At 39.5% G+C, this 14,722-nt stretch overlaps 1 protein-coding gene across 1 annotated transcript; it reads right to left on the minus strand.

Moving 5' to 3' along the window:
• Nucleotides 1–2,011: 2,011 nt before the first annotated feature.
• On the minus strand, nucleotides 2,012–6,920 carry LOC149496862 (uncharacterized). The gene is made up of 5 exons (XM_089719944.1): nucleotides 6,382–6,920; nucleotides 6,126–6,219; nucleotides 5,262–5,690; nucleotides 2,500–2,641; nucleotides 2,012–2,259 (listed from the first exon to the last, which is right to left on the minus strand). Exons 1-5 carry the CDS (start codon nucleotides 6,918–6,920, stop codon nucleotides 2,012–2,014), a joined length of 1,452 nt encoding a protein of 483 aa, XP_089576070.1.
• Nucleotides 6,921–14,722: the final 7,802 nt, after the last annotated feature.

Below are 14,722 nucleotides of genomic sequence, written 5' to 3' on the forward strand. Positions count from 1 at the left end.
AACCCTAAGTGACTCCAATTTTAATTAACCTAGTTACTAGATTAATTATCCCAAATGGTTAAGGCATGGTCTGCGAACCCGAGGTGGATCCCGAGACTATGTCATGCTGATGAACTAACCATGAATGAATGCTTTGCAGGGTAAAAGATGATGTAATTTGGACCAATGAAAAAATGTTTATGTGATTTCGATGATTTCGACTTGCCGTTCGGGGTTAAATCCCAAACGTGCCTACGTACTTCCGTTTGAATGGAAGATCAAAGTCAACGTAGTTCGATAGGCCTCTTTTAGAGGGCTTTGAATGGGTATGCTTTATGCATGAGTGTGTGTATGCTTTGTGCATTTTGGGCATTTTGCCAAAGATTGATTGTTTTAGGCATTTGATGCCAAAAATGTTGATTTTAATGGCTTTTAGCCAAAAAGATTGATTTAGGCGATTGTTGCCAAAAATCGATGTGATTTTAGGCTATTGTCGCCAAAATGATTGATTTTAAGGCTTTTAGCCAAAAAGAGTGATTTAGGCAATTTGATTGCCAAAATGATGTTGATTGGGCGATTGTCGCCAAAATGATTGATTTAAGGCTTTTAGCTAAAATAAGTTGATTAATTTTAAGGCATTTTGCCAAAATGAATTGATTTAATTGTAGGCAATTTGCTGCCAAAACGTGATCGATTAAGGCTTTTAGCCACAATTATTAATTAATTGGACTTAAGCCAGATTTGTTTGAAATAAAGGCGATTACACCATAGCTATTAATTAACTAGGTATTTTAAGCCAATATTGTCGGATTTAGGCTTTAATACCACGATTATTAATTAACCGGGCATTTAGCCTAAATTTATTTAATTGAGGCAATTCGTTTGCCTAATGATGACATGGATGCATTTATGCAGTTGTAGAATTATTAGAAGTAGAAAAGAAGCATGCATGAAGTGCTAAAATTAAATAGGCAGAGTTCAGTTCATGTACCTGATTTAATCGTCGACCGCTTCTTAACTCCAGGTTAAGCTCCTCGTTAAGGGAATTAATTTTAATTTAATTTCAAGTGACCAAGTATCACAACAATAAAATAAAACTAAAATTAAAAAAAAAATGCAAGAAAGCAGTAAAGAATCGTAAAGAGCGTAGGGAGAAGGAACGTCCGTCAACACAGACTGAGTGTCTCAAAACGGAGCACCGGGGCTGCCTTTTATAGGAAAAAAAGGACCCGAGGGCGGGCGTGCCCGCCCTGATGGGTGGGCCTGCCCGCCTGGTCCGGGCGGGCGTGCCCACCCTGCTAGGGTGGGCTGGACCGCCCTTAAGGGCGGGCTCGCCCTGCAAGGGCGACCCGTGCGCCTTTCTATTTTTTCCACTCCAAAGGCTTTTTCGGGAGTTCTAGACCTCCAAAAAATATTCTGGGACCAGTTCCGTGATCCTCGTAATTTTTCGGACGTTTCGAGTACCATATTGGTATACTTCCGATGAACTTCCAAAATAGCCTTCGGTCCGACCGCCGGACTGTTTGCAGTCCGGGAAAACAGGCTTTTTGAGTCTCAAAATTTGAGTATTCACAGCCGCCGGGGTTCGGCGGCCGGGCCGCCGGGGCTCGGCAGCTGGGCCGCTGGCAGACGGCGGCCAGAGCCGCTGTGCCTGGTGGTTTTGCTATTTCTCGCTCCGGAGGCTTTTTCGGGAGCTCCGGACCTCCGAAAAAAATTCCGGGACCAGTTCCGCGATCCTCGCGACGTCCCGGATGTTTCAAGTACCATATTGGCATACTTTCGGTGAGCTTCCAAAATGGCTTTTGGTCCGGTCGGACTGTTTGCAGTCCGGGAAAACTGGCTCTTTGAGCCTCAAAAAAGGGTATTCACAGGCGACTGCAGCCGCTATCGCCGGCAGCGCAGCCGCCACCGCCGCGGCCGGGAAAACTGGCTTTTTGAGCCTCAAAATTTGAGTATTCACATCAATCACTATAAATTCAGTCTCTTTCTCGATCGGCCCCACCTTTGCTATGGTCTTGAATATACCCTCAACCTATCTTTTTGAATCATCATATGCACGGATGACAATAAAAGGCTCAAAATTAGACACGTTCAGCTTGAATTTAGACAATAGCTTTAAAGGACACTCATTTAAAGTAGAACTGTCATCGATCATGACGTTGCTTGTAATTCTCCCTCTTACTTTAGCCTTAATGAACAAAGCTATGGTGTGATTCCTACCCTCGGGTGGAAATTCATAATCAGAAAAGGTAATTGTAAGGACATTATACTGAACCAACCCTACAAATTCAATGATGGACATTATCAATGAAACTAGAATCTCAACCATTGCCTTGAGCAGAGCCTCTCAGTATTTCTTTAATGAGACAAGTAAATCCCACATGCTAACATTGGCATGGGTTCTTTTGAGCTGCTTAATCAGTGCATCGTCCTCTATATCTATCTTCGGCCTAACCAAATGGCTCGCTTTTTAATTTTGCTCTCTTGCTTTGATCATGTCCGGCTGATAGACGCGACTACTGCGGGTCAAATTATTCACTTCTTTGGCTTCCTTTTCCTCCTCACTACTCCATATATCAAGAGTAATAGGATTCACTAATAGATTGTCTTCACTTTGTATCCACCCATCATTGGGGTTCATCCATTCTTTATCACTGTCTTCCTAGACATTCAGGACCATTACAAAACCTTGCTCCAACAACTGCTCTCTTTCACTTTCCTCCTCTTCTTCCTCAAACTCAGCCATTACCTCCTCGGGAGTCTTACCAAACTCGACCATATACAAATTCTTAGGGGGTGGCACATTGCGAAAGTTTGACAATGGGTTAGTTCATGTACTAGGCCTTAACTTCTTAGGATCTGTCACTTTGCCTTCATCAATTAAATTTTGAATTTCATGCCTCAATCGTAAGCACTAGTCATGGTATGACCATTCCCTTGATGAAATGTACAGAATGCATTCTAGTTATAGTTCTTGAGCAAAGGAGTAGGAGGTGGTCTAGGTTCTAACGGCTGTAACAAACCTGCAGATTTGACCTTTTCAAATACCTTAGACAGGGAAGCTGACGCGGAACCCAATGAAAATAAATTTCATGAACTCAATGACAAGTTTTGGAATAGATCAAAGATCTAGAATAAATTCCCCTCTATGGCACCCAAAGCTTAAAGAAGCAAGAACACCAATAATAGAGTAAAAGAATAAGATAAACGCCACAAAGAATTGATAAGTTTACCTTGATTCTTGATGCAATTAGAAGAATGCAATCTCACACTCTCTAAAAACATGAACACGCCTAAGCATGAAGAAATAGTCTTTAATTCATTAATTGTTGATTCTTGAAGATTACAAAATAACAAGCTATTTATACTAATCTAAGAGGTCCAGATCCTTAGAGGATTTAGAGTTAGCTAAGGAGTAGGATTTAGCAAATCTAAACCAACTAAGGAGTTGACTAAAAAATCATAATAACTTAAGGATTTGGATATCTATTCCAAATCTACTAAAGATTGACTAAATCTAAACAAAATAAGGCTAATTAATCAAGGGTGGCCGAAATATTGGAGGCCCAACCCATTACAAAGCACAAAATAAGCTAACTAGCTTCCTTCGCGAGCGTGAGCCTCACATACGCGAGCGCGACCACACCTCGCGAGCGCGATTCTACCGTGCGCGAGCGCGAGAAGCGCAAAGGAGAGGCAGAGAGTTAGGCAGCGCAAGTCGCGAGCGCGATTCCAACATGCGCGAGCGTGAGCGCGAACCTTCACTGCGCGAGCGCGAGAAGCGCAAAGGAGAGGCAGTGAGTTAGGCAGCGCAAATCGTGAGCGCGATTCCAACATGCGCGAGCGCGAGCGACACTTCGCGAGCGCGAACCTTCACTGCGCGAGCGCGAGAAGCGCAAAGGAGAGGCAGTGAGTTAGGCAGCGCAAATCGCGAGCGCGATTCCAACATGCGCGAGCGCGAACCTTCACTGCGCGAGCGCGAGAAGCGCAAAGGAGATGCAGTGAGCTTGCATGGCCTGGGGTGTGCCACCTTGCATGGGCGTGCTATCCAAACATGGTTCCCACTCAACTTGTGCTTCTATTAATGTGAGAAACTTAGGTGTTCCTTCAAGTTCTTCATAGCACTTGTTGAAAGCAAGGTCATGGAGCTCTTGTGTGATTTGTTCTTGAATATATAAGGACATGGTTGCTCCATACTTCTTTGCACGGCTCCTTGTAATTGGTCCATTAGGAAGTGCTAATGGATTGCCATTGTTGTGGTCCTTGTTTCCTTGAGCTCCATAGGTGGTTGGTGGTAGTGGATCCGTATCATCCCCCCCTTCTTTAAAAAGATTTGTCCTCAAATCTGCATCCATGTCAAAGGGAGACAAATCACTAATATTAAAAGTTGCAGAAACATTATACTCACCTGGTAAGTCTATTTTGTAGGCATTGTCATTGATGCGTTCTAAGACTTGGAATGGCCCATCTCCACGTGCATCTAGCTTATTCTTCCTTTGGTTGGGAAATCTTTCCTTGCGAAAGTGTACCCAAACCCAATCACCTGGCATAAGTACTAACTTCTTCCTGCCCTTGTTGGCTTGATTAGCATATTGCTTGTTCCTCTTTTCTATGTTGGCTCTAGCCTTCTCATGTAAAGACTTCACCAATTCTGCCTTTTTCTCACCATCTAGATTAGAAAGTTCATTCAAAGGTAAAGGAACAAGATCTAATACAGTTAGTGGATTAAAGCCATAAACAAGTTCAAATGGGCTAAAACCTGAGGTAGAATGTATGCTACGATTATATGCAAAATCAATGAATGGCAAACAATCTTCCCAAGTTTTCAAGTTCTTACCCACAATAGCACGAAGCAATGTTCCTAAAGTTCTATTCACAACTTCAGTTTGTCCATCTGTTTGTGGATGACAAGTTGTAGAATAAAGTAATTTAGTTCCAAGTTTACCCCACAAAACCCTCCAAAAGTGTGAAAGAAACTTTGCGTCCCTATCAGAAACTATTGTTCTTGGTACCCCATGCAATCTTACCACTTCTTTAAAGAATAATTCAGCAACATTATTGGCATCATCAGTTTTATGACAAGGAATAAAATGAGCCATCTTGCTAAATCTATCAACAACAACAAATATGCTATCTTTACCACGTTTAGTCCTAGGTAATCCAAGTACAAAGTCCATAGATATATCAATCCAAGGAGAACTAGGAACAGGTAAAGGCATGTATAATCCATGAGGCATAGACTTAGATTTGGCCTGTTTACAAGTAATACAAGAGTTACAAACCCTCTCTACATCTTTAATCATATGAGGCCAATAGAAGTGTTCATTCAACATATCATAAGTCTTATGTACCCCAAAGTGTCCCATCAATCCCCCACTATGAGATTCAATCACAAGCAATTCACGCATAGAACATTTAGGCACACAAAGTTTGTTGTTCTTAAACAAATATCCATCATGTCTATAGAACTTATCAAATGCTCCATGCTCACATGCTACATATATGTTGCCAAAATCAGAATCATTCACATACAAGTCTTTAACATACTCAAATCCAAGCAATTTAGAGCTAAGAGCAGTAATTAGAGTATATCTTCTTGATAATGCATCAGCAACAACATTGTCTTTTCCATGCTTGTATTTAATCACATATGGAAATTGTTCAATAAATTCAACCCACTTACCATGTCTTTTATTGAGCTTACCTTGACCCTTCAAGTGTTTTAGGGCCTCATGGTCAGTATGGATGACAAACTCTTTAGGTAATAAGTAGTGTTGCCAAACATGTAAAGTTCTTACCAAGGCATAAAGCTCTTTGTCATAGGTTGAATAGTTGAGTTGTGCTCCATTCAACTTCTCACTAAAGTAGGCAATTGGCTTCTTTTCTTGCATTAGGACAGCCCCAATTCCCACTCCAGAAGCATCACACTCAATCTCAAAAGTATTATCAAAATTAGGCAAAGAAAGTATAGGTGTAGAAGTTAACTTCCCTTTTAGTGTTTCGAATGCCCTTTATTGTTCTTCTCCCCACTTAAATCCAACTTCCTTTTTGATAATTTCTGTTAGTGGTGCTGCAATTGAAGAGAAATCTTTAACAAACCTTCTATAGAAGCTTGCCAACCCATGAAAACTCCTAACTTCAGAAACCGATTTGGGAGTTGGCCATTCTTTGATAGCTTTCACTTTCTCCTCATCTACTTCAATACCCTGTGCACTCACAATAAAACCAAGAAATACAAGTCTATCTATACAAAATGTGCATTTGTTAAGTTTAGCATACAACTTTTCTGTCCTCAAAGTTTGTAACACTATCCTAACATGCTCAATATGATCATTAAGAGACTTGCTATAGATGAGTATATCATCAAAGTATACAACCACAAACTTTCCTAAGAAGGCACGCAATACATGGTTCATAAGCCTCATAAAAGTACTAGGTGCATTAGATAGTCCAAAAGGCATAACTAACCATTCATACAAACCATACTTAGTTTTAAAAGCAGTTTTCCATTCATCACCTGGTTGCATTCTAATTTGATGGTAACCACTCATTAAATCAATTTTAGTAAAGTAAGTTGCCCCATGCAATTCATCTAACATATCATCAAGTCTAGGGATAGGGTGTCTATACTTTACTGTGATTTTGTTGACTGCTCTACAATCAACACACATGCGCCATGTTCCATCCTTTTTAGGTACTAGAAGCACGGGAACGGCACACGGGCTCATACTTTCTCTCACCAAACCTTTCTCCATAAGTTCATCCACTTGCCTTTGCAACTCCTTTGTTTCCATTGGATTGCTTCTATAGGCAGGCCTATTTGGAATGGTGGATCCAGGAATGAAGTCAATTTGATTTTCTATTCCTCTTAAAGGTGGTAAACCACTTGGTAATTCACTAGGAAAGACATCATCAAATTCCTGCAACATAGAAACAAACATAGAAGGCAAATTGTCAAGGTTAGTGTTAGATTCAGTAAACAAAACTTCCTTGTACCTAAGAAGCAATATGGGCTTCTCTAAGGCAATGGCACACTTAACCTCTCTAGTTCTTGCATAAAAAGTCTGTTTCTTTTTCTCCTCTCTTTGTTTTTCACTCACAATTGGGCCATTAATTTGTTTTGTTATTTTTGTGGCCTCTTTTCCCTCATCCTTACTTTTTTCTCTCTTTTGTTCTCTCAATCTCAGATTCTCACTCTCTTTTTTTCTCAAGGCCGAAACCTCTCTCTCTCTCTCAATTATCTTTCTTTGGTCTTCATAAACCTCTTGAGGTGATAAAGGTACAAGAACCACCTTTTTCCCTTTATGAATCAAAGAATATCGATTGTGGAATCCATCATGAAGTGCTCTTCTATCATATTGCCATGGTCTTCCCAACAATAGATGTCCAGCTTGCATAGGTACTATATCACACAAAATCTCATCTTCATACCATCCAATAGAAAATGGCACAAGTACCTGTTTAGTTACTTTCACCTCCCCACAATCATTTAACCATTGCAACCTATAAGGCTTAGGATGCTTGAGACAAGTTAAGTTCAGTTTGTTTACCATGTTTACACTAGCAACATTAGTGCAACTACCCCCATCAACAATAAGAGTACACACTTTTCCACTAATCAAACATCTAGTGTGAAATATATTCTCACGTTGCTCAAGGCTTTCTTCTTTTACATGCATGTTCAAAGCACGTCTAGCAACCAAAGCTTCTCCATGTTCAGGAAGTATTAAATTTTCTGAATCATCATTATCATCATCTAAATTAGGCATATCATCATAATCACTACATTCAGATTCAGAACTAATATTCCCATCATCTTTAGCAATCATAACTCTTTTATTAGGACATTGAGATGCATAATGCCCTTTCCCCAAACATTTAAAGCATTTAATTTCTCTAGAAGGGGTTGTAGAGTTAGAAGTACCTTTGTTGCTTTTAAATGGAGTTTGGACAGTTTCTTTACCCTTTGAAGTTGAATCTGTCCTTTGAGAATTTGAACCTCTAAATTCCTTCTTCTCACCTTCTTTAGACCATTTAGATCCCCATGTGTTGTTGGAATACTTGCTGGTGTTGGATCTCCCCTTTTTCTGTCTTTCAAGTTTCATGGCCATATCTACCATCTCCTCTAAGCTTTCATACCTATACATCTCTAAAGCATCAGCAATGTCTTTATTGAGACCCCCTAGGAAACGTGACATGGTGATTTGCTCCTCCTCTTCAATCTTGGCTCTGGCCATGCAAATCTCCATCTCCTTGTAGTATTCTTCAACACTCCTTCCTCCTTGCACCATTCTAGCTAATTTGTTATGTAAATCCCTAAAGTAATGAGTAGGGACAAATTTTTTGTGCATTAGCTCTTTCATGATCTCCCATGGTGGTACGGGTCGTAATCCTTTCCTTCTTCTTTTCAACAGCAATTGTTCCCACCAAAACATGGCATAACCTTTGAATTCAACAGCAGCAAGATGCGATTTCTTTTCTTGAGAATAGTTATGGCATTCAAAGATTTGTTCTACCTTTCTCTCCCATTCAAGGAATTCTTCAGCATTATTGTTGCCTTTGAATTCTGGAATCCTCATCTTAATTGATCCCAAGTCCCCATCAAGTTTATTAGGATTGGTCTCTTCACTCTCTTCATCATCATGGTCCTGAAATCTAGCTTGTGGACGAGTTTTAGTTGTATTAGAGCTTTGTGAAGCCTTTATCTCTTGCAATTCCTCCCTCATGTCTTGGACAAGATTATTGAAGGTTCTAAACTGTCCTTGAATTGCTTCCATGAAGAGTTTTAATTGAGGATCTTTAATTGGAATTCCATCATTACCATCTCCAGATTTGCCTGTGCTCATGGTTAGTATTCAAAAGAAAACACAAGAAGATTTGAGTTAATGGTAATTCACTCCCTCACGTGTTTACACTCTTGAATCACTCCTTGCAATTCTTCCAATTGAACTTCAGAATCTTAGTTCAACCAACCAACTCAAAGATCACGTTTAGAGTCAAGGAATAAAACTTAACAATGAAAAGCAAGCACAAAATCTAGAAAGAAGACAAAAAAAAAAAACGATATGGACAGTAGCACAAGAACATAAACAATGCACTACTTTAATGATCAATTAGAGTGTAGTGAACAAGCAAACACACCCTAACAATGTAATAGAAGCAATAGAAAGTTCACACAAAAACAAGAAACTAGAATTTAAAAGACAATTTTAGGATATAATGTATGAATTTAGCTTACTACAAAGCAAACCAAATATGGACCTAATTAATTCTACCCAAAACAAAGCAAGCAAACAAAGAAAAATCAAAAGAACACAATTTTAAGATAGGGCTAGAACAGAGCACGGGCGTGTGTAATTAGGCCTAGTCCAACAAGTGGTAGGCAAGATCTAGCACGGGTGTGCTTGAGGTGTAGCACGGGCGTGCTACCTTGTTCCCTTTTTAATGCAACCCAATTTAAGTAGGATTCTTAGATTTGACAAGGATTGTAGTAGATTTTCTCAATCTCAAAGATATGGTCAACTAATCTTTGTTATCTTATCCAGAAGTAGTTAAGATTGGATTTTATCACAAGATTATGGTGGATAAACTAAATCCCACAAAATATGGTCAAATCCCTTAGGATTAGGCACAATCCCACTAGATATGGTCAAATCTCTTAAGGATTAGGAATAATCCCACAAATTATGGCAAAATCCCACATAATAAGGTAAAATCCCTTTGAATTAGGATCAAATCTCTTGGTTGCAGGAACAAAATCAAGATCCACACAAGCAATTTCAATGGTGGACGAAATTTTCTTTCTATACTCTTTTTTTTTTTTTTTTTTTTTTTTTTTTTTTTGGCAACAAGATCTAAGATCTAAACTTCCAGAATTGAAACAAGCACGAAATTACTAAATTTAATTGAAACAAAAACGAATTGAAACAATCAAACAAGAAAACAAACATAAAAGAATAAGATGAAGAAGAAAACAAACACAAGAACAATAAGAATAAGAAAAACAAATAAACACAGATCCTAGAGCTAAGATAAATAAGAATTTACCTTAATCTTTGGCTCTGATACCAAACTGACGCGGAACCTAATGAAAATAAATTTCATGAACTCAATGACAAGTTTTGGAATAGATCAAAGATCTAGAATAAATTCCCCTCTATGGCACCCAAAGCTTAAAGAAGCAAGAACACCAATAATAGAGTAAAAGAATAAGATAAACGCCACAAAGAATTGATAAGTTTACCTTGATTCTTGATGCAATTAGAAGAATGCAATCTCACACTCTCTAAAAACATGAACACGCCTAAGCATGAAGAAATAGTCTTTAATTCATTAATTGTTGATTCTTGAAGATTACAAAATAACAAGCTATTTATACTAATCTAAGAGGTCCAGATCCTTAGAGGATTTAGAGTTAGCTAAGGAGTAGGATTTAGCAAATCTAAACCAACTAAGGAGTTGACTAAAAAATCATAATAACTTAAGGATTTGGATATCTATTCCAAATCTACTAAAGATTAACTAAATCTAAACAAAATAAGGCTAATTAATCAAGGGTGGCTGAAATATTGGAGGCCCAACCCATTACAAAGCACAAAATAAGCTAACTAGCTTCCTTCGCGAGCGCGAGCCTCACATACGCGAGCGCGACCACACCTCGCGAGCGCGATTCTACCGTGCGCGAGCGCGAGAAGCGCAAAGGAGAGGCAGAGAGTTAGGCAGTGCAAGTCGCGAGCGCGATTCCAACATGCGCGAGCGCGAGCGACACTTCGCGAGCGCGAACCTTCACTGCGCGAGCGCGAGAAGCGCAAAGGAGAGGCAGTGAGTTAGGCAGCGCAAATCGCGAGCGCGATTCCAACATGCGCGAGCGCGAGCGACACTTCGCGAGCGCGAACCTTCACTGCGCGAGCGCGAGAAGCGCAAAGGAGAGGCAGTGAGTTAGGCAGCGCAAATCGCGAGCGCGATTCCAACATGCGTGAGCGGCGAACCGAACCTTCACTGCGCGAGCGCGAGAAGCGCAAAGGAGCTCTTGCTATCCAAACATGTTCCCACTCCACTTGTGCTCTATTAATGTGAGAAACTTAGGTGTTCCTTCAGTTCTTTCATAGCACTTGTTTGAACGCAAGGTCATGGAGCTCTTGTGTTGATTTGTTCTTGAATATATAGGGACATGGTTCTGCGTCCATACTTCTTTGCACGGCTCCTGTATTGGTCCATTAGGAGAGTGCTAATGGATTGCCAGTTGTTGTGGTCCTTGTTTCCTCCTTGAGCATCCATAGGTGGGCTGGTGGTAGGGGATCCGTATCACACAAACCTCAAAAACAAGTCTCAAATGCATATAATGCTCATGTAAACTAGTACTAAAGATCAGATTATCATCCAAAGTATATCACCACAAATTTTGTTAAGAAAAGGTGTACCGTACCTCATTCAGAGTAGCATAAAGGTGGAAGGTGAATTAGAGAGTCCCATAGGCATGACCAACATCATACAGCCCCTCATTGGTCTTGAAGGCTGTCTTCCACTCATCACCTTCTCTAACACGACTTTGGTAGAATCCATTTGCAAGATCAATCCTTGAGAAAATTGAAGCTCCATGCAATCGATCAAGCATATCATCAAGCCTTGGAATAGGAAACCTGTACTTGATCGTTATCTTGTTAACAGCCCTTGAATCTATCACCATTCTCCACTTGCCATTTTTAGGAACAACAAAGGCTGGCACAACACAAGGAGAAACACTCTCCCTTATAAAGCCTCTCTTTAACAATTCATCAACTTGCTTTTGTAATTCATCACTCTCTTTAGGACTCATTCTATAGGAGTGCTTATGGGAATATGAGCTCCCGGAACAAAACTGATCTCATGTTGTATTGATCTTAGGGGGGCAAACCGATAGGTAAAGTGTTCGGGAAAACTCTCTCAAACTCTCTAATAAGAAATTTTACCTCTTTTGGAATCACATGATTCTGTTTAGGCTCATCCTCCACATCAATTGGAACATAGCTAGGCAGCCCTTCCATGATCTCACTCTTCTCATCATTGGATAACAATCCAACCATTCCAACTTCTCTTTTCTTCTTTCGCTTCTCGGGTAGACGGTGTGAGCAAGATGGTGTTACCCTCATGGAAAAAGGTGTAAGTATTGGCCTTTCCTTGGTGTTGCACATCCTTATCATACAACCAAGGTCTCCCAAGAAGCAAGTGACAAGCTGTCGTTGGGATAACATGGCAGCTCACCTCATCCACGTATTGCCCAATTGCAAAGGAACTAGACACTTCTTAGTGACTTTAATTTCATGCTCAGAATTCAGCCAAGCCAACCTATAAGGGTTGTCAATTGGCTCAGTTTTCAGTCCCAACTTCGCAACCATTTCATTGGATACAACATTCTCACATGCACCACTATCAATAATAACTTCACACAATTTATTTTTTGTCAAACATCTAGTGGAAATAAGGATTTCCTCCTCCAATCCTCCTCATTCTTTTCAATATTCAAAATACGCATCATCACTAAACACTCCCCATCTTCCATTGCATCACAAACTAGCATACCTCATCAACATTCAATTCACTATTTACTGCAACAGAATCAGCATGGTATATTTCTTCCTCAATCTCCTCTATCTCTCTAAGGGTCATTTTCCTTGAAGGACATTCAGATTGGAAGTGTCCATACCCTTGGCATTTGAAACATTTCAAAGCATTCTTAGAGGTACTTTTGGATGGGGGACAGTGATATGGATCAACCATCACTCAACCATGGAGCTCAAGGGAGCAGGAGAACAACATGGGAGATCCATTAGTGTTTCCTAGTGGGCCAATTACAAGAAGTCAAGCAAAGAGATATGGGGCAGCCATATCCTTATATGTTCAAGCCCAAATTACACAAGAACTTCATGATGTGGCATTTAACAAGTGTTGGTGGAACTTGAAGGCACACCTAGGCTTCTTACAATGTTGGAGACATGTGCTGTTGGTGTAGCACACCCTAGCCATGCTAATATGTAAGGGATGTGGGCTTGGACGGTCCTTATCCCTTGTTGCATGTTTTGGTCTCTTAATATGTAATATGGGCTCATAGTGTTTTTTTAAGTTGTTTTGGGTTGGTTTTATGATGCATGCAATCTGCCCAATATTAATGTTGTTGTTGTTTTGGGCTGGAAATGACTTTATTTGTGTTTAGAGTTAAGCCCATGTGTTTTGGCCCTAGGGCAGCCTAGTTAGATGTCTTCTTTAGGGTTATGTTTGTTTAAGGCATATAAATAGCCTCCTTAAGATGTAAAACGAGATTTTTGGCATAATTTGAATCAAAGGCAGAATTGCTCATGCTCTTGCATGTTCTTCTTAATTAGAGTGATTGTGAGAATTTGCTATCCTCTAATTGCATCAAGAATTAAGGTAAACTTATCAATTCATTTGTGGCGTTTATCTTGTTCTTTGCTCGATTATTGGTGGTGTTTCCGTTTCATTATAACGTGGGGTGCCATAGAGGCGAACTTACATCTCATTCCTTTGATTGCCGATCCCGGTTCCTTATCATTTGGTATCAGAGCCAAATCAAAGTTTTGGGGTAAGTTCTGTTATCTTAGTTAGGAATTTGAGTTTCTTGTTGTTGGATTCATTGTTGTTTATCTTCGTGTTACATTATCTCTTTAGATCTTGTTGGATCTAGACATTATCTCTTTAGATCTTGTTGGATCTAAACATTTTCTCTTTAGATCTTGTTGATCTAGACATTATCTCTTTAGATCTTGTTGGATCTAGACAATTTCTTTAGATTTTGTTGGATTTAGATAATTTCTCTTTAAATCTTCTTGAATCTAGTTTTCTTTTTGTATCTTCTTACTGTTTGCATCATTTTCTAGTTACCCTTTTGACTAATTCAAGATCTATCTTTGAATATTCTTGTTTTTGCTTGTTTCTTGATTAAAAAAAAAAAAAAAAAAAGGGTCATGATAAAGAGAGATAAGTCAGAATTTGTTAAGGTCATTACCTACTTAAGTTGAATTGGGAGACACAAAATTGTTGGACAACCACATACTAAGTCAATATCTACCTAGATTGAAATTGGAAGACACAATTGCTGGACAACCAAAGGCATTTTGACTTGATTTGGGAATTTATTGATAGTCTATCTTACATTCAATTGAAGGATATTATATTTTGACTTGATTTGGGATCTTATCTTGAGAAAACACAAAATTCATTGTTGGACCACCAAATATTAATTCATTACCTACCTAAATTGAATTGGGAGACAAACCATCCACTTATACCTTGTTAAGCCCTACCCTACCTAAATTGGGTCACATTTGTAGGTTAAGTGAGGATATAAGTCAAAAACGTGTGCTACAGTAAATTGCTACAGTCAAAAACGTGCTTTCTTAGGAAAATTTGTAGTTGTGTACTTTGATGATATACTTGTTTATAGCAAGTCTCTTAATGATCATGTTGGGCATGTTAGGCTAGTATTACAAGCTTTGAGAACTGAACAATTGTATGCTAAGCTTAAGAAATGCACATTTTGTATAGATAGACTTGTGTTTCTTGGTTTTGTTGTGAGGTGCAGGTATAGAGGTGGATGAAGAAAGTGAAAGCTATCAAGGAATGGCCGACGCCGAAATCAGCTTCGGATGTACGAAGTTTCCATGGGTTGGCAAGTTTCTACCGACGGTTTGTACAAGATTTCTCTTCGATTGCTGCACCACCTCACGGAGGTAATTAAAGGAAGTTGGGT

Source organism: Jatropha curcas, chromosome 4 (assembly GCF_041381405.1).
Source record: "Jatropha curcas cultivar XTBG-Jc1 chromosome 4, XTBG_Jcur_1.0, whole genome shotgun sequence".
Classification (NCBI taxonomy): Eukaryota; Viridiplantae; Streptophyta; class Magnoliopsida; order Malpighiales; family Euphorbiaceae; genus Jatropha; species Jatropha curcas.